The 21,582-nt window shown below is 39.1% G+C and overlaps 2 protein-coding genes and 1 pseudogene across 2 annotated transcripts; 1 reads left to right on the top strand and 2 right to left on the bottom strand.

Annotated features, from left to right (window-relative positions):
- Nucleotides 1–731: 731 nt before the first annotated feature.
- LOC138909884 (uncharacterized) lies at nt 732–1,217 on the bottom strand. Its single transcript, XM_070201102.1, has one exon. The coding sequence runs from the start codon at nt 1,215–1,217 to the stop codon at nt 732–734; it is 486 nt and encodes a 161-aa protein (XP_070057203.1).
- An 8,688-nt stretch (nt 1,218–9,905) lies between these two features.
- LOC104103752 (protein COFACTOR ASSEMBLY OF COMPLEX C SUBUNIT B CCB1, chloroplastic) lies at nt 9,906–11,743 on the top strand. The gene is made up of 4 exons (XM_009611686.4): nt 9,906–10,318; nt 10,418–10,548; nt 11,231–11,383; nt 11,472–11,743. Exons 1-4 carry the CDS (start codon nt 9,986–9,988, stop codon nt 11,656–11,658), a joined length of 804 nt encoding a protein of 267 aa, XP_009609981.1. The 5' UTR covers nt 9,906–9,985; the 3' UTR covers nt 11,659–11,743.
- Nucleotides 11,744–13,011: 1,268 nt separating this feature from the next.
- LOC104103761 (G-type lectin S-receptor-like serine/threonine-protein kinase At4g27290) lies at nt 13,012–14,029 on the bottom strand (annotated as a pseudogene).
- Between the last annotated feature and the right edge of the window lie 7,553 nt (nt 14,030–21,582).

The raw sequence follows: 21,582 nt of genomic DNA, 5'->3' as shown, positions 1-21,582 counted from the left end.
TGGACTTAAGGTAAGAAATAAACCTACCCTTTGGCACTACATCATCACCCTTCCACTCAATAACTGGCTCATTTGGAAATTCGAACCTAACACTTCTGGTTCGGCAATCAAGCTTGGCAAAACATGAATAAAGCCAATCCATCCCTACTATCACATCAAAATCAACCATTTTAAATTCAATAAAATCAGCCACGGTGTCACGACCACGCAACGTGACAACACAATCCCTATAAACTCGCACGGATAAAATAGACTCACCAACCGGAGTAGATATAGAGAACGACTCATGAAGCTGTTCCGGTTCTATCCCAAATTCCATGGCAACATAAGGAGTGACATATGACAACGTGGAACCGGGATCAATAAGAGCACATACACCATGGGATTGGACAGACAATATACATGTGACAACATCTGGAGAAGCCTCTGAATCCCGATGCCTCCGCATAGCATAAAATCTGCTGGGTCCTCCCGAATTTTGTGCACCACCCCTAGCTGTACCACGCACTGCAGGTGCTGGGGTGCCTCGAGCTGGAGGTGCTGTGGATGTAGTAGCTGCGGAATTAGCTGGCTGTGCCGCACCTCTGCCCATATTTTGGCGGGACGAGCGGCAATCTCTCTGAATGTGACCCCTCACACCACACCCATAGCAGACTGGTAGGTCCATGAAGCAGGACCTAAAGTGTATCCTCCCACACTTACGACATGGAAGCCTCCGCTGCTGAAACCTTCTATCGGGCCGACCCTGCTAGTGGGGGTCCCCTGTTGCCCTGACTGGGTCTAGATGACTGTGCACTCATCGAAGACTGAGTGAATGATTGAGATGGTCCTGATGACCCTCCCCTGAATGCCAACCTACCACCACCACCACCGGAAAAACCACCAAAGTTGCATGCGGACCGAGCCTTGCTGCTACTCTGACGCTCCATTCTATTCTTCAATTTGCGGGTCTCTGTAGTTTGAGCAAATGCCACCATCTTACCATAGTTCATATCGGAATTCAAGGTAGCTGTAGAGGACTCATAGATAACTAAGGTGCTAAGGCCCTGTACAAACCGGCGCACTCTAGCCTCAATAGTGGGCAACATGTGAATAGCATACTTGGACAGGCGCACAAACTCCATATGATACTCCCACACATTCATACTACCCTGCTTTAGGCTTTCAAACTCAGCGGCACGGGTTGCTTTAGTTTCGGCAGGCAAGAAATGATCCATAAAGGCATCGGTGAACTCACCCCACCTTGCCGGAGGGCTTCCCTCCTCGAGGGATTCCTCCCACAACTCAAACCAAGAATAGGCCACCCCTTTCAGGTAGTAGGAGGCCAACTCCACTCCCTCCGTCTCTGTAGCATGCATAACCCGAAGAGTCTTATGCATCTCATCAATGAAGTCCTAGAGGTCCTCCTCAGGATCAGTACCCGTAAACACTAGAGGATCTAACTGAAGAAACTTATTCACCCTAGAACTAGCAGATTCCCCTGACTGACTGGAAGAAGTAGGCCCAACACTCGATCTCTGGGCCTAAGAAGCCACTATCTGTGTCAACATCTGTATGGCTCCCCTAAGATCAATATCAGACACACCAGAATTGGAAGGTGGAGCTGGAGCTGGATGTAGAACTTGAATATCAGTTGGAGGAACCGTTGCACCTTCAGTAGGTGTAGGGACAGGTGCGGTCTGATCAGCTGAGGTAGAATCAGGCAGGGAAGTAACTGGGGGAATATCCTCACCCCTCGGGTGCTCACCCGCATCATCAAATGTAGGATCAACTGCCACTCCCGGGGTGACATTGGCTCTTTGGCCAGTTCTTGCCTTCTTCTTAGGCGCCATGTACTGAAAATTTAGAGCAACGCACGACTTAAAGGAGGATCAATCTTACAATCAGCTTTATCGCACGATCGAGAACATGAAAGAAGGGTATTATTCCTAAGTGCCCAAGTAGTATCCTAATTATAGATGTGGTCAATAACCCACCGATAATAAGGACTCTACTAGACACGGTTCCAAGATATACTAGGACACTTTAAAACCTTAGGCTCTAATACCAAGTTTGTCACGCCCCAAAACTGGGGAGCACGACTGACGCTCAACCGAATGAACCCGACCGAGCAAGCCTGTTAGATTTTCTTCTACCCAACTCATCCATGAATGGAGATAATACATATTTTGATTAATTATTCAAAAAGGTGTTCATATCCACATACCAATTCATTACCAATAGTTCCATCATTTTTAATGTCTTAAATAGAACAAGTAATACAACCATAACATAACATAGTTTGTATTTCCTAGCGCCAATACACAACCCACAATATGTCTACCGAGCCTCTAAAATACCAAAGAGTACAATGATAGTGCCGACAACAAGGCTCCGGCTATACCTCAAAATATGATAACACATACGAAACAAAAGATGCACAACTCTGGAATGAGATGGGGCTCACCAAGTCAGCTGGGAAGAATGAGCACCGCTATCACTGGTCAAAATCCTCCACTGTGGAACCACCTGCATCCATTAAAGATGCAGCGCCCCCGGCAAAAGGAACATTAGTACATGTCGAATAGTACTAGTATGAAAACCAAACACTAATTAAAGAATTCGAAAATACAATATAAATATGATGAATCAGAGCGATAATAGAATAACATAGTTAAACGTTTAAATCAAAGCAAGCTTATAAAGAGCTGTCATTAACATTTATAGAATTTAAGATGAGATCCTCTATAACCGTTCCCACACAAAGCGGCCCCGCCGCCTCACCCCTATGTATGCGGGTGGAGGTGTAAACACAATACCAAAACTCTACTAAAGTGGTCATGACGCCGCACCCCAATTTATGCGGGTGGAGGTATAAACACAATACCCATAACTCTACCGCCTCACCTCAATGTATACGGGTGGAGGTGTAAACACAATACCCATTTTCACACAAAACGGCCCCGCCGCCTCACCCCAATATATGTGCGCGTGAAAATGGATCAACGATACCAATACCTACACAAAGCGACCATGCCGCCTCACCCCAATATATATATATATATATATATATATATATGCGGGTGGTGGTGCAACAACAATACCAAAATCATACACAAAGCGGCATTGCCGCCTCACCCCAATATATGCGGATGGAGGTGTAACCCCAATCACATTCTCTACACAATTTGGCATAATAGTTTTCCACATAAATCAGGACTTGGAATCATAACACGTAGATGACAATCCATAGTTTGGAACACATCCTCAATTTATAATACAATATCATGGGAGCATTTGAAACGCAAATTAAACATATATCTTTGTCACAAAACTTATTTGGAATACTCAACTTGTAATAAATATCTTGGAATTTACAAGGATATTGGGGTTCCACTTCTTAAAGAAGAGTTTAGCCAACATACCTCAATGGAGCTTCCTTAAACTCTAAAATATTCTGAAATTCTTAGCAACTTCAATCTATTTTAAAAATCTAACAAATTGAACCAAAATTAGGAAGATGCTCATGGTTCTAGCTCATTTGAGCACTTTATCAAACACTAGATGTGCATTAATGTTTCAAGGTCCTTTTATGGAGGATTCCATCATCCCACAGCCCAATATCTACCGTTTTTAGCTCAACAATCTCCCTACACCTTTTGATAACATGCATGTAAAATAAACAACTCTCATGCCCAAATATTATCTTTCTAATTACCCATTTCTAGACAAAATTCAAAATTGAGGGTTAGGGTGTACAATCTTACCTCTAGGATGAAGACCTAGTAAGTTTTCCCTTCTTAATCTTTCAAAATTTGAGCAAGAATTAAAGAACAATTATTGAGGAACACCTTCTCACTCTAGGGCACTCTCTCTCACTCTAAAATGTCAGATTTTAGCTCAAAAATGGCCCAAAACGTGTATTTAACGAAGTAGGGTCGGGTTTTAAAAATTCAAAAATGAATCTCCAGAACAAGGTCTGCGATCGCATATACGATCGCATAATCGATATGCGGACCGCATATCTGCCGTATAATTAGTGTCCAAAGCTGGCCAAAAATTTGCTTGGGTCTACGGTCACTATAAGGCTCGCAGACCTGTTCTGCGGTCGTATAATGAACCGCAGAACAGTTCTGTGGTCGCATAGTCAACCACAGAATGGCATCCAAAATTGCCCCTCTCCTGCCTCACTCTGCGGCCATTATGCGATCCGCAGAGTGATTTTGCGGTCACATAATAGACCGCAGAAACGTATTTTTCTGCCAAATATTTTCCTTTATCCCTAGTGCATTGTCCAGCCCAAAAAGTCCGAGCCATGGCGAGCAAGCTATTCGCGAAGAATTTTTATAATTCTCAACCCATAAAACTAATTCGGCACCACGAAACATTATTTTCTTTTGCAAAGTTTTACGGGGCCTTACAAAAAACCTCAAAACTGAGTAGAAAGTCTAAAAGCCAATACGGGAATTCCCAACCTCGGGATGTCACGAAATACATGAGCGTCTATACAACACAAGTATGGAAATACTGTCTATAAAAGACTAAAACTAAGTACATAAAGCGGAAAGATAGGGAAGGAGAGACAAGGTCTGCGAACGCCGGGTAGCTACCTTAGAATCTCCAACGATCAAGCTGCATAGAGAAATCAACACCCACCATGACAAGAAGCACCTGGATCTGCACACGAAGTGCAGGGTGTAGCGTGAGTACAACCAACTCAGTAAGTAACAAGACTAAATAATGGACTGAAAGTAGTGACGAGCTTCACGGATATAGCTCCATTACAGAAATTACAACATAGAAAGGTAGGCATGCTTTCAAATTTGACAACTGATCTGTGCCAAACCTACACCACAATTGAGTAGCGAGGCGGTCGATGCAATAATAAACCCAACAAAGGTCGGGATCGAATCCCCAGGGAGTTAGAATATGGGATTAGGTATATATCTAAGTTAATTGCAAGTTTTGGCTTTAATTGCACTTTCACAAACTTGATTGGTTCTTCTATTTCTAACTTTACTCTAAAGATTGCAATAATTGAAACTAAGGACAATATTTTTGTTGTTGTTTTTCAAATGTTTAAAGAGACTAGGGTAGTGACTTCTACCTAGGTGGATATCTAACGGGTAGAAAAATCTAGGGCAAGCTTGATTAGTGGGATTGTAATATAACTATCACACCCAGATACTCACTCTAAACCTCTTGGTAGTTTGAGTGATTTTACCTAATTTGGCTTTCTCAAGTCTAAATGGGTGTTCATGCAAATCAAGTGATATTGGCTCAGGTTGGGTATTACTATCTCTAGGTTTAACCTTTTAATTGAGGATATCAATTTATTGAGTTCACCCCAATTTCTTGTTAGCCTAGTTTTTCTAGACTTAGTCCCTCTTTCTCAAGTAGAGACTAAGTCATAAAGGCATGAATCAATGTTTGCAACCATTAATTCTTGAGTTCTAGTAAGAACTAGGCTAAATATCACTAACTCATTCACATTCAAGCCCTAAAATCAAATACCCATTAAATACCCACACTAGGGTTGGGTCACAACCCTAGCTATGTGTTTAGCTACTCATGGAAATAACAGAAATTAAAGATGAAATGAAGATAAAATCCATAATATTAATTTGTGGAATGAAAATCTAATGTTAAAAGTGAAACTAGTACAAAAACTCCAAAAACAGAAAAGTCAGCCGTATACAAAACATAACATAACCTAAAAATGATAAAAAGTTCTATTTATACTAAGCTGAAAATATCTGACAAAAATGCCCTTGCGGAGGTTGTGCGACCGCGTAATTCTGAGTGCGGCCGCACTCTTGCTTTTGCGGCCGCATAATTCTGATGCGGTCCGTGTTCTTCTCTTTTTGATCTGGGTTGAGTTGAACTTTCGCGGACCGCATAATTCTAAGTGCGACCACGCTCCAGATTATGCGGCCGCATAAAAGTGATGCGGTTCGCACTTGCTTGAGTTTGGCTTGAAATTAACTCTCTGGTTCTTCATTTTGCGGACCGCATAATTTCGATTGCAGTCGTACAAGGGATTCCGTGGCCGCAAAATTCTGGTGCGGTCCGTACTTCTCTCTTTTGCTCATGTTGTCAGCTCTCTGAATCTCAGTCATCGCGGTCCGCATAATTTCAATCACGGCCGCATAAGGACTCTCGCGGCTGCACATTTCTGGTGCGGTCCGCGCTCATCATTTAGCCCAAAAATCACTCTCTGGATCTCCCTCTCGTGGATCGCATAATTTTGATCGCGGCCGCACAATATTTGTGCGGTCCGCGCTTCAGACATCTTTGCCCAGCCTTGATTTTTGTTCAACTTTTGACTCCTTTGTGAGCTGATTTTGATTCCTTTGGCTCATTTTGAACAATTCCTGCAAGCAAGCATATTTCATTAGTTTTCGGGAATACCTCCAATAATTTTTGGCATAAAACACAAGTAAAAGAGAGCAAATAATAGGTTAAAATCCCTACTTATCAACAACTAAGCCAAAACAGTTAATTCATGCCAAGTTCAATTGCAGCAGGATATAATATCTTTAAGAGATTTCATGACAGTGATATATGCCAGCTGAAGTACAATAGTAATGGAATCAAATGCATAATCTCAGAGCAACAGTCATTCAGTCCTTCCATACACTCCAAACTTACAGTCACTCATTCCTCTTAGTCACTTAGCACTCGATACTCGCACTCAGTAGGTACTTACGCTCACTGGGGGTATGTACAGACTCCGGAGGGGCTCCTTCAGCCCAAGCGCTATAACAATCCAATCATGGCATAAATTAATAAAACATATTACGGCGTGCAGCCCGATCCCATAAATATCCTCACAATCAGGCCCCTGGTCTCACTCAGTCATCAACCTCTCCAGTCTCTCGGGCTCTCAGTAATCATGATAATCAGCCCAAACAACGATGATATAATATATCAATAATGAACAATAGAGACTGAGATGTAATATCCAAATAAAAACTGTGACTGAGTGCAAAACAACAATTTAGCAGATAATTCAACATGTACATGACCTCTGTTGGTCCCTACAGTGCCAACGCATAGTATAAACATGGTTTCTAACATGATTTGCAGTTCAATTTCTATAACACAAGGAGAATATATAGATAACAACAAATTTTTCAATTATTCGAATCCATGAAATTGACCAAGTCATAATTCCTACGGTGCACGCCCACACGCCCATCACTTAGCATGTGCGTCACTTTAAAATCAATTACATGACACATAATATGGGGTTTCATACCCTCATAACCAAATTTAGAACTGTTACTTACCTCAATCCGAGCAAATCTTTACTCCAACACACCTTTGCCTCGCGAAATGGCTTCCGAATGACTTGAATCTAACCATAAACAATGCGATACAATCAACACGGGCTAAAGGAATCAATTCCATAAGAAAATACTAAAGTCTTAATCAAAAGTCAAAAGTCGACTCAAAAGCCGGTCCCTAGACCCATGTCTCGAAAAACGATAAACGTTACAAAACCCGAAAGCCCATTCAATCACGAGTCCAACGATACCAAATTTACTAAAATCCGACACCAAATCGTAACTCAAATCCCCAAATTAAACTCTCTAAATCCCTAGCCTCAAACTCCTAACTCCCACCTTAATTACACACAAACTAGGTGGGAAAATCAATAGGGAAACATAATTATTGAACAAATTAGACCACAAGTGACTTACCTCAAGAAATTCCCCGAAAATCCTCTCAAGAATCGCCAAATCCCGAGCTTGAAATGTTTAAAATGGTGAAAAGTCTAGGAACCCTCGTTTATAAGACACTGCCCAGGCTTTTCGCACCTGCTGCCAAATGACCGCACCTGCGGAATCGTTTTTGAGGTAAAATCCTCTGCTTCTACGGAAATCACTTAAACCTCCAGGGGCCGCATCTACACTCCAGGTACCGCACATGTGGAGGTGCTTATGCGACACATCATCCGCTTCTGCGGAACAGACCTTGCCCCTCAACTCTGCATCTGCGGAGCCTTGCTCGCACTTGTGGGCTCGAAGATGCGGTTACCCCTTCGCACATGCGCCCTGCCCAGGCCAGCCTATCCCCGCACCAGTGCATAACCAGCCGCATCTGCGGCATCGCAGGTGCGAAAAATCACCTCGCACCTTCGACCTCTGCCCATTTCTTTCCATGTCGCTTCTGTGATTCCCTTCTCGCTTCTGCGAGCTCGCACCTGCGGTCAAAACTCCGCAGGTGCGATTGCACCAGATCTGGTGCACTTCAGCAATTTCAAATCTTCATCCGTTAACCATCCGAACTCCACCCGAGGCCTCCGGGACCTCAATCGAATATACCAACAAGTCCTAAAATACGATACAAACTTAGTCGAGCCCTCAAGTCACATCAAACAACATCAAAAATATGAACCGCACCCCAATTCAAGCCTATTGCAACTAAGGGATCCCAACTTCTACAAACGACGCCGAAACCTATCAAATCACATCCGATTGACCCCAAAATTTGCACACAAGTCACACGTGACACCACGAACCTACTCCAACTCCCAGAACCAGAATCTGACCCTGATATCAAAGAGTCCACTCCTGGTCAAACTTTTCTAAAAATTCTCTTTTCGCCATTTCAAGCGTAATTTAACTACGGACCTCCAAATCACAATCCGGACACGCTCCTAAGTCCAAAATCACCCAACGGAGTTAACAGAACCATCAAAACTCCATTCCGGAGTTATTTACACATAAGTTAATATCCGGTAAACCATTTCAACTTAAGCTTTCAACCTTGAGACTAAGTGTCTTAATTCATTTCGAAATCCTTCCGGACCTGAACCGACTAACCCGGCAAGTCATATAAGAGCTATAAAACACAAAATGAGAAATACATGGGGGAACGGGGCTACAACTCTCGAAACGATCGGCCGGATCGTTACAGGGGCCTAAAGCCAAAGTTTAATATGAGGCCTAAATTTTTAAAAGAAAGTTATAAGATATGTTTTTATTTGAAGTCTATTCTTCTAACTTTTTGAGATATAAAGTTGTTAATAATTTTTTTTGTAATCGATTTTCTCTAATAATTCTTGCTTGATTGATAATATCGCCAACTTATTTAATCTTTCTTGAGATATTATTGATCTTAGATAAGATTTTACAAAGTAATAGAAGTGGAGTATATAACTATTGGAAGCTTAAAAGTATTGTTGAACACTTGAACTAGTGAAATCTTAGAGAAAGAAGGTGAGTAATGAAATCTTGGAGAAAGAAGTGAGTAAGAATATAAAAGAGAAACACAAAAGAATATGTAGGGTTTTCTGAAATATGAAGAGATTGAAACAAAAGAAAGATTGACTTGACAAATTAAGAAACAAAAAATAAATTTTTTAATGGAGTAAAAAATAGAAAACTAAAAGTTATGAAAACTATTCATCTACACATTTTTAAGTAAGTTAAATTATTATTTTATTTATATATCTAAAAAAAATTCTTTCCTTTATATTAAAAACTCTAGTTTTGTATTAAAAATACTAAATATTATTTTTTAAATACCTATGAACCTATTATTTTTAAAAAATGGTCCCCCTAAATTTGGGGCCTAAGGCACAAGCCTAACTCCACATAAGGTTGGAGCCGGTCCTGCTGCCAAGTGAGGGGATAAAAACTATTTTGAAGGATATGGTGTGCTTATTCAATGGCCAACACTAGTGATTTTTTTGGGTGGTAGAAAATTGAAGAAGAAGAAGAGGAGGGTCTGAGTAAGAAACATAATTTTATAAGACATACTTCTACCAAAAATAAGTGTCTATTTGATCACTAGCTAAGTTGGAAGGGTCTAATTTATAAATTGTGTCAACTTTAAGGGGCTATCTAGGTATTTGGCCAAACTAAAAAGAAAAGAGGGATAAAAACGCAATTATAAGTAGTTGGAAGGTGGAAGTGATAACTTTGGTAACGAACTATAAACTGTTTCGTCTCCGCACATTTGTGTGTTTCGATCGCTGCCACCAAAAATAGCTCCAATGGCAGCAAAGCTTCTGCTCTCTCCTCTCTCTCTTCCTTCCAGTTTCCTCAGTAGCCGAGAATTTCAGCACCACCATCGTCATCTATGTCTCCGAACAAAACCCAAAACCCGTTTCACCGTTCACGCATTTACCGATGTCCTCTTCACTGCTGCTACTACTTCCGCTCCTCTACTTGTCCTTGACCAATTTCAAGAAAACCCATCATCTCTCTTTTCAATAGCAGCAGCAGATTCTGGTTATTCAGTAGCTAGCTACTACACTTCACTCGGTCTCTTTGTCATTTCTATTCCTGGTCTTTGGTCCCTTATTAAACGATCTGTCAAATCCAAGGTCATTCATTTGTTTAATTCCATGTGTACATTTTCTTTTGGGTTTTATTTTTTCTTGGTGGGCTTATCATGTATTTTTATGGTGAATTTTTGGATGCAGATAGTGCAGAAGACATTTCTTAAGGAAGGTATAGAGGAGGGGAAGAAGGCAGCTAACCAGGTTGCTGGCGAAATTCTTTCATTCTTCACTCGAAATAACTTTGCTGTGTTGGATAGAGGAGAGACTATTACGTGAGTAACCCACTCCCAACCACTAGTATTTTTTCTTTTTTTAAACATATGTTATCTTTGTGCCTTATCCTCTAAGGGTGATAGTCCAATTTTCTGAAAAAGAGAAGTGAAAATGACAGTAAACTTAGTTGATTGGACAACTGCACTGGTATAAAATGGAGTTTTTTTTTTCATTTTTATTCTTTAGCTTTTCCCAGCACAATTTTGTGTAATTGATGCGAATAGCACTGGCCTGAAATGGCTGCAAACTCTGCTATTGGCTGCATAAGCTTGTCTTTACTCATGTTTATGATTGAATTTTATTTTCTGCTAAAAGTGGTCATGCTTTGGATTAATAGTATGTGATTAAGCTCTTTTCGTATCTTTTCATCTGAGGTGCACACTGTAAGGTTTTCTTTTCCGATGCCTGAGATAACATATTAGAGATGATATTCAGAAAATTTGTACAACATCACCACTATCATTTGAGAATCTTTAAGTAGGTGAGTGACACTACAATTAATTTGTCATATTAGTATATTTGTCATGCCTTGACCTGTGAGAGAGCACTTCTGCCTCAATAGAGGATATTTAATTATTGCATATACCTATAGTGATTGTTTCAGCCTTCTCTCTCTCTCTCTCTCTCTCTCTCTCTCTCTCTCTCTCTCATTGAGACTAATGTAACTTTTGCATCCTGAAGGTTTGAGGGAATGATGGTTCCAAGCCGAGGACAAGCAGCATTGTTAACTTTCTGCACCTGCATAAGCTTGGGAAGTGTTGCCCTTGTTCTCACTATAACAGTTCCTGATGTAGGCAATAATTGGTTCTGGATCACTGCCTTAAGTCCGTTAGCGTAAGTACTGCTAATAAAAAAATTCATCTGTCAATTCTGATTGTGTATTGTTGTTGATTGCAAACTGTTTCTCTCAAATTGGGAGCAGGGGCATATATTATTGGACTCGAGCATCCAGAAAGGAGCAGATCAAGGTGAAAATGATGGTAGGAGATGATGGAAGCTTGTCAGAGATCGTTGTTCAAGGTGATGACCAAGAAGTAGAGAAAATGCGGAAGGAGCTACAGCTGAGTGAAAAAGGCATGGTTTATGTTAAGGGCTTACTTGAAAGATGATATTACTTGGTTTTCTTGTAAGATATGTATACCTGAAACATACTCCATGATGCTTGGTCAATAACACTTTGATGCTCATTCTTCATTCTTATATTCTAACCAAAATATTTCTTAGAAGCAGTAAATTAATCACACATGCATACCTTAATCAGAAGTTCTTGTGCAATTGTCGACGAATGTTTCTAATATACACTATGAGTGCTTTGTTACTTTCTTCTCACAGCTGTCTATGACTTGACATGCTTTTAACTTGAAAGAATCCTAATCATGAACCTTCTCTAAAAGACATAATATTAAGGCAAAAAGGGTGCAAAGAAAGGGGGAGAATGAAGTTGTTTATCTATTCTCAAAAAAAGGGGGGAGAATGAAGTGTTCTTCTGATAAGTAGTATAAAAGAATACTTCCTCTGTTTCAATTTATGTGAAACTATTTGACTGGGCACGATATTTAAGAAAAAAGAGAAGACTTTTGAACTTATGGTGTAAAATGAGGCACATATATTTTGTGTGGCTATAAATCATTGCATAAAGGTAAATTGTTTCCAAATACGGACAATGGTCATTCTTTTTGGCACGGACTAAAAAGGAAATAGGTTCACATAAATTGAAACGGAGGGAATAGTATTTTTTGTATTGCAGAAACTACGTGTACCAGCAAGTGCCTTCCAGTACACGTCATGATACCAACTAAGGGGTTGTTTAGTTCAATGGTGGGAATATCCCATGGAATCAGCTATCCCACCTTCTATATGGGATAGCTAATCCCACCATTTTAGTGTAAAAGTTATCCCGGTATTAGCTAATACCCCAAACCAAACATGTGATAAATTTAATCCCAAACTTTATCTCGGGATTATTATCCTTATCCCATGTACCAAACGACCCCTAAAGGTATACATTTTGAGCAATGAAGAGTCATGATAACATAACTTCTGTCAAGCCTTTGACGATATGATAATCCATCTTCAAAACACTAGGCTCTTTAGATGTGGGTAATGAAACCATCATTATCCAATATCAGTACAATACATTCCATACTTGGCCTATGTTACAGGCACTGCTGAACACACAAAGATCCACATGGACTACTCTTTGCACTAGATATGTTGCATTTCATAAGTCTCTTAGATGTACATCAATCAGTTTCAAACATCTGGATTCTGTGGAGAGAATCCACATTTGAGTAGTAAGTTTTACTAGGTCGGTTATTGTAGTATCCCATTTGTTACCATCTTCTTTTACATCCAATCTGCTGCTCTATGATCTGATTCACCCATAAAGATTATGATGATGGTTAGATGGAAGAACCCTCGGTTTCTCTTCCTATTTAAGTTTTGAACTTTCTGTTCAGCAGTTAGAAATTAATCAAAAATTTAACTTCCTTTTGGCAATTCAATGGTGTCTTTCTAACACAGCCTCTTGACCAATTTTCTCTTGCCCAATCTGTTGGATCTTTGGGTTCTAATTTATCCAGACATCTGCAGATTTGAGAGTTGCCACTATTGCACAAACCATACACGTGACACCAGCCATAAATGTCACAGTTATCAGCTGGTGCGCCAGCAACATCATCCCAATTGATTATTCTATTCTGAAAGCTGTAGATCCTCCTTTCGTTGCATCACTACCCTTGCAATGATAGAGCTGTCTGTTAGATCATACATGAAGTGTATTTCCTCAGGATCAGGATCAGATAAATATGTATAGTTATAACCATTGCACGATGCATCGCGAGATGGTGCATTAGAAAAGGCTCAACCATTCCGTGGTCCAGCCCTGTAGTGTTCAATGGAACCATTCATGATAAATGTCTGTAGGAATCCACGAGGATCGAATGTACAAGTAAACTCATCCCTGGAAGGGTCATTTCTGCTCTTCCATGACCAGATGGAACGATGGAAACCAACCTTCATTCCAGGTAAAGCAATGTCACCAGGATATTCAAAACTCTGCCACAGATAATTTGCAGTTGCATCTCGAACAACAAGATTGCCTGAATCAAGAAGCTGTGCTATTGGATTTTGCACGCGTCCGGTGGCATTGGAGGACCAAATGACACGGCTGGAACCATTTTGAAGAGTAAGAAGTCCTTGTCTTGTAAAATTTAGCATACCATCTGTATCATTGAGTGGACTGTCTTTGTTAGCAGCCCATACAACTGTCTGTATGGGAACTTTGTTGAACTATATTCCTAAGAACCGTTTCCTGGATGTCCCAGGGGCGAAAAATCACTACTTAGACTTTGCACCTGATGAAATAATGGTGTTTGCATCTGTTAAAGGTTGATCTGCAGGTATGGTATCTAGAGCACTCGACAGAATCCAAACAGAAAATATGGAAGACTAGAAGAAATGTATGCTTATGGTTTCCATTGGTTCCATGGTCTTGTTATTATCTTAGGTAAAAATAGGTTTCATTTTGACTGCAAGCCCAAATAGAGTTAAATTGAGATATGAACTTTCACTGATATTAGCAGATAGAGTTTTCAATTTGTTGTTTGCTTACAGATGGAGTCATTGACATGTTCAGAATTGGTGGGCTTCCATATGACTTCTGCTAACTTTGATAATCAGTTTGATTGAACATATGTTTTGCGTAAGTGTGTGAACTTGATACATGATGGTTTGACCATTCCTATTTGCGTATAGATTTTGAATGTTGAGATTTCTTTCGTTTCTCTTTATCTTAAAGTTATTTTTCGGGAGCTTTATTTGGTCAAAGATAAGAGCTGTAAAATCTGAAGTAGAAGGGAGTAAAGAGGAGATGACCATTGAAGTTCCTTTCTGACAACAGCTTCAGTAACCATTTTGGCTACAATTGAAGTTGATCTTGTTAGAAAAATGATATAATACAAAAGAACAGAGATAAGGAAAGGCTTTGAGGTGTACTCCTAAAAACTGATGATGTGGAGCAGCCTTTTGTCAAAATAGCTTTTCAGAAAAGTATTTTGAGACACTATCATTTTGAGTTTGGCCCATGCATTTGAGAAGTATTTTTCTTCCAAGTTCTTACACCGGTTGTCCCTCTATAGGATTGGTATTCATCTTTTGTCCCTGTTTTTGACACACGTGTGAAACTAGCCCTTTTAAGTTTAATGAACAAATTCTAGACTAAGATGGCCTTCAGCTCCTCCCTTTCTTCTTTTTCAGGAAGGCCACCATGTTATTCAATTTTGGAAGCTTGAAATTTCTGTTTGTTGGTTGAAATTCGAAGTTAATGGCTGCTTATTATTAAAATCGTTTGCGTGTTGATTATTTGTGCTTAAATTTTTAGTTCAAACAATGATTTATTGATTTGCTTTAAAAATTTCAATACTCCATTGTTGGTCTTTAAGAAGTGTTGAAGAAGACAAAGCGAGTCTTGTTGATTTAGTATTATTTGACTAAATTGGTGGTTGAGGTTTGTTTATGTTGGTGTTTAGAGGTTTTGTTTAAATTTGAGATCATTTGAAGCAGATGTGGGATGGTTTCATCGAAATTGGACTTGCAAACTCAAAGAACACTTTGTTGAACAACATAGATAAATTATGCCAATAAGGTAGAGTTTTGGGAACAACTTAACCGATAGGCTGAATGTAGATAATATGAGGTTATGCCAACATGGTAGAGTTTGGTATACAATTGAACAAGCACTAAGTCATGCCAATTGGGTAGAGTTTTTGAATTATCCAACTAGATAGTTAGGTCGAGTATAACACAAAGTCATACCAAATCAGTAGAATTTGTGAACTATTTAACAAATAGGTTGAAGATGGCACAAAGTGATGCCAATCTGTTAGAGTTTGGTGAATAACTAAACAATCACAAAGTTATGTCAATCGGGTAAAATTTATGAATAATTTTAACAAATGGTTAGAGTTTGATGAATAATTTAATAATTTTTAACTTGGCTCATGAATTAATTTTATGGAACATGATCAAAATTACCCCTATCATTTAGTAAATGATTTAAAAATACCATCTGTCCACCTTTTGGTCCAAAAATATACACAACGTTATTTATATTGCTAAAATTATCTTTTGATTTAATGGCATAATATGTGGTCCCCACTAATGTGTTGGTAGTGTTTTATTGGGCCACATGACTTTTTATTTTATCTCTTATATACGGATTTAATTTAGGAAATTTTACCTCCTATAGCAAAGGTATACACCCTATTTATTATAAACCAAAATCATTTTAAAATATTATTTTCTATAGCTACCTTTTATATTTTATAGCAAAATAAGTATTTTATGGTATATACTACCATTGAGGCATGAAATACGCTATTTATGTTTTTCATCTCTCTTAGACAGTTGGACATACCTATTTTTAAGGGATTGCCGTTACTATATTCATGAATACATGACGCGAATACATGAGTGTACAACTGTATTCATGAATAGAGTAGCGTGAATACATGTGAATACATGCACGTACAGCTGTATTCATGAATACAGTAGCGCGAATACATGTGAATACATGCGCGCACAATTGGACTGCCCTGATTTTAGGCACTTTTTGCTGATGTATTCATGAATACATGGCGCGAATACATGTGAATACATACGCGTACAGCTGAACTGTCCTGATTTTAGGCGTTTTTTAATGTTGTATTCATGAATACAGCAGCACGAATACATGTGAATACATGCGCGTACAACTGGACTGCCCTGATTTTAGGCGTTTTTTACTGTTGTATTCATGAATACATGGCGCGAATACATGTGAATACATGCGCGTACAGCTGGACTGCCCTGATTTTAGGCACTTTTTGCTGCTGTATTCATGAATACAACAGCGGAAATACATGTGAATATACTATCGTAACAACTGAATAGTAGCTATAAGAAGTAATAATATATATGATAGCTATAGAAAGTTAATAGCCACTAAACAATAGTGGTTTATGAAAATTCCTCTTTAATTTACCCGCCTCTTTATTTGACTTGCCATACTCTATTATAATTCGGGCCCACTTTTTTCTTTTTCTTCTTTCTGGGACTTAATTCTCTAGGAAGAGCTGCATATTTCTCCATTTAAGACCAGTTACTTAGAAAATAAATTTTTGAAAAGAAAGAACATTTATCAACTTCTTGAAATTTTTTTTAAACAAACACATATCAAGTATAGGAATCAGTGAGTGTTTTATAAATCGAAGAAGGTTTTTTCTTTGTAAAACACACCCAAACCAGTCAATCAACGGTGCCCAGGCCTCCTCCCGTAATAGAAATTCAATGATATCAACTCAATAAAGAATAATAATGGTCCATGAAGGATGAAGCTCAAATGATGTCTTCTCGACTATAAATATGAAATTCTTTCTCCATAGAACTGGAGATTATACTTTTTATTACCAAATCTACTATGAATGATCAGTCATTCGTGCGGATTGGCTTAATCACACCTATGTGGTGAAAATTCCTTGGTAAAATATTGAAATTTACTGGCAGAATAGCAATAATGTTAATGCATTTCAAACCTTTGTTCTACCATGAATAATGGATGTTTGAGGTAGTTACCACTCAAATATGAAAAGGTATATGGACGGACTATGATTCTAAAAAGGAAATCACATTGTTTGATCACTGTTATTAAAGAAATTGAGAACATATTTCTAGTAAAATTAAAAAAAAAAAAAGACGTTCCAAAGGGATGGTAAACTACCACTTGATGATATACTTAGAAGGTGGGGATACTTTGTACCTTCTAGGTGTTGGTGTTGTGCAAGCCCGGAGGAAGAATCAATGAGCCATGTATTTTTCAAGTCATATGCAGCTACAAGGGTGGTATGGTCATACTTCTTCTCTTTTGCTAGATTATCTTTGGAGGGGCTAAACTTGCACCAAGCAGTGGTGAAGTGTTGGACAGTCCAGGTAATCCCAAGACTTAAGCCAATTTTTCAAGCATTACCTTGCATCATTGTGTGAGAGTTATGGAAGAGGAGAAACAGTTACACACATGGGGATGATGTGACTATTAGTAGGGTCATTTATCAAATTTCCTCCACCATTCAATCTCTCGTCAAAGTTAGGAAACCTGGGATACAATAGGTTCCACATAGATGGCCAGATTTGCTGAATATGATGGAGAACTACACTCCTAAACTAAAAGTTCACAAGGTGTTGTGGTAATTGCCTAAGCCTGGGTGGATTAAAATTAACACTGATGGGGCCTCTAGGGGAAATCGAAGCTCAATTGGTTATTGCATACGAGATGCTGCTGGAGATGTTATTTATGCGTGTGGTAAGGAGATTCAGGAGAAAACAAATACAATGGCTGAGGCAATGGCATTACCGGAGGCTTTAAGGTACTTTGATCTACATCACCTCAATTACATTTGGTTACAAACAGATTCCATGATGCTTAATAATACAATCGAGGGATGTTGGAAACCTCCTTGGATAATTACTGATCATGTGGAGGAAATAAGGATGATTATGGAAAGATGCAATGCTAGGGTTACACACATATTTAGAGAAGGGAATAAACTGGCAGACCATTTGGCTAACTATGCCCTTGACAATGGCCCTATTGAATGGGATGGTTTCATGCAATTGGATGTACAAGGTAGAAAGATAGTGAATGATGATAAACTCCAATGCCCATACTTGAGAATAAGAGTGTCCAGGAGTTAGGGTTTGAGGAGAAAGAGAGTACAAGGTTGATGGAGGAACCTAAGGGCAGTACATATGGCCATCTTGTTCAAGTCCTTAGGGAGGAGAACATGATGGTGTTTTTATACTAACATGGTGTTCTTTTTTGCAGGAGACGTTATTGTATCCATGCCTTATCTGTTGACTAAACTTCACTTGGTGGTATTAGTACTTGGTACTCATTCCAGTGGAGGGAAAGCAAGGATATGCTTAAGCATGGAAGTTAGGGAACAAGGGGTTAAACTAGGGCTTGGTATCAGTGCTTTTTGTGTTGAACTACAAGGTATCTCCAGCCCTAGTCAACAACACATAAAATGGAGTTACAAAAGAAGTACCATATCAAGAAGGAAAAATGTAATATCTAGGTAGCCTTTAACACTGCCTAATTTTGCTATGCACTTGGACAATCGTATGGAAAGCAGCTGCTGGATACAAATGGGGTGTAACCAATACATTTTTGTATTTTTTTGTCTATCAATAGCAGGTATTGACATCACCAAGCATCTCACATGGAGTGGAACCACCCGCAAGAAACAACCAAGGATTATGTGTGTCGACCTAGGACACCGTATTTTGATTCGAAATGCAGGCACTTTGGACTTACCAGGGGAGAACTACCAGTTACATTTGCGTTTGGGGACATTGCACCTTAGTGTATATGCTAGGATATCAAAGATACAAGCAAGGATCAACTCCGTGATTTGGAAGACAACTACTACTTGCAACAAGAATGTCATGCAAAAATTTTCATGTGCGTGTGACTATATGATACTAGATCTGTTACTATGTGTGAGTACTACTTATTCACAACATGGAGGACAGATTGATCGAGGTACTTTGAGCGAACCATGGGTTATGCTAGAATAAAAGTGGGCTTACATTGAGCGAGGGAAGCTGCCCAGATTGCTTTGCGGGGCAGTGTGGATAGTTTATACGTCCATTGCATCCATATGGCTAGTTTTTATTCATGATCATTACTATACTAGGAGGTCTCTTTGCCAGTCTTTAGTTTGTCCAAAATGTACTACCAATTTTGAGTATCACTTGCTCAATTTTGATAATAGGGATTATGTAATCGTCGTAGGTTATTTCTTTGTATTTTCTAAGACCTTACACTACTTTGTTTTTATTTTATTTTAGATATTTATAAAAACTAGCCCTAGGCAGCTTGCCTAGTAGATTGCTAAAAGAAAAAGGGATGTTGATAAACTCATCTAGAGAGAGAAGCAGAAACCTCATATAATCAATATCGATTTATTTGAGATCTAGAACAAAGTGATTATCGATTTTATTCAAAAATAGAATGACATAAGAAATTATTAGAATAAAGTGGTAGGAGTGGATCAGGAAGAGGAGGAGGTCATGGACGATAAGGTTGTGGTGATATTAGCAATGGAGGATCTACTCCGTTGAGTTTGTGATTTGGAAGAAAGAAAAAGAGAAAAAACAAAGCAAAAGAAAAGAAATAGGGTGGATTAAATAATAGGGTGGGTCAGAAAAAAGGGTGGGTGTTGGTCCAAGTGAAGTTTGTTTTGAAGAATGACAAAGGAACTCATGCATGAACCGGGTCTATCCCCTGTGTACACAGATACGGGAAGATTCGAGCATAAGGGATGCACGTGAAGGAGATAAGCTTAACTTGTTATATTTGATATCTCCTGATCGAAAAGGTTGCATAATTGATAATGAGAAGGACTCCTTACTCAAAGAGAACACTATCCAAGATAAGGGAAGAGTTAGAAGTTGAGGATAACTAGAACTCTTCCACCAAGGAAGAGTAGCATTAGAACTCTAGTTGTTTCTTATTCTACTAACTCTATATATTACAGGATGTTCTCATTCTACAGGCACACACAAACACAGAAGTTAAACGTGAGTTGAGAGCAAAATAGCAAAGCACTTTACAAGCAATTCTTGTGTGATTCAAGTGTGCGAACCTGAAGATACATGAACCAGATAGAAGAACCAGTTCCAAGCGTCTGTCTTTTATTCTAGTTCAATTGTAGTAAATGTTTTCAAGTTGTACCTTTCAGTTTTATCTAGAAGCAATTGTATTAAGTACTCTGAGTATTCAAGTTAGAGTTAACTTGAAGTTGTCGCAACAGTTAGAGGCTGGTAGCCACAACGGGATTAGAGTTAATCCTTAGGTTTACAAAGAGTTTTGTAAATGCTGTTTTGGCTCATTGATTTAGTGAAGTATTGGAAAAAATCCTACTGAGTAGTAGATCGTGGTTTTTCACCTTTTGAGCCGGGTATTTTTCACGTAAAAATACTTGTGTTCTTTACTTTCCGCATTTACTATTTATGCAACAATAGTATAAGGAACACTTAGAAGAATGAGGTCCTTCTATAATCAGTGCACGCGAAAATTAGACACCACACAAATCACCCCTCTCTTGTGTGACATTGACGTATAAAACATCAATTGGTATCAGAACATGTTATCCTTGAAGAGGCTAACACCTTATGAGAAGATCAAGATGAGTGCACTACCTGGAAACTGGGAAGGGCAATCCATTGCTAGGCCATCACTCTTCAACGGCCAGTACTACTCTTGGTGGAAAAACAGGATGAGAGATCACATCATAGGAGAAGACTATGAGCTATGTGACATTGTCACAGATGGCCCACTGGCTACCATGAAGATAAATGCTGAAGGAGTAGAGGTACCAAAGACAAGAGCAGATTGTACTGCTGAGGACTTGAAGAAATGGGAGAAGAATGCCAAAGCCAAGAAATGGCTTGTTTGTAGACTTGGTCCAGATGAGTATAGCAGAATCCAAAGCTGTACCACTGGCAAGAAAATCTGGGACACTCTGCAAGTGGCTCACGAAGGAACACCTCAAGTGAAAAGGTCCAGAGGAACTCTACTGTATTCTCAATATGAGAACATTACTATGAAGGAAGGAAAAACCATTCAAGAGATGTACACTAGGTTCACTACACTGACAAATAAACTAAAGTCTCTTGGAAGGATTATTTCTGAAGAAGATAGAGTCGAGAAAATATTGACAAGGGTTCTGCCTGTTACATGGGAGAGCAAAATTACTGCCATTCAGGAATCAAAGAACATTGCCACCCTCCCAGTTGATGAATTAATTGGAAATCTCACTGCTTATGAACTTAGGAGACAAACCATGAAAATGGATGTACCTAAAAAGGAAAGGAGCCTGGCACTCAGAATCACTGAAGGTTCTGATCTAGAAGATGATGAAATGGCTATGATCACCAAGGATTTCAAGAAGTACTTTAGGAGAAGAAAAGGTCTTTCAAGAAGTGGAAGCTAT

The sequence above is a fragment of the Nicotiana tomentosiformis genome, chromosome 4, assembly GCF_000390325.3.
Source record: "Nicotiana tomentosiformis chromosome 4, ASM39032v3, whole genome shotgun sequence".
Lineage (NCBI taxonomy): Eukaryota > Viridiplantae > Streptophyta > Magnoliopsida > Solanales > Solanaceae > Nicotiana > Nicotiana tomentosiformis.
The sequence above is the reverse complement of the archived record's forward strand: the minus strand, read 5'-3'. Positions and strand labels throughout refer to the sequence as shown.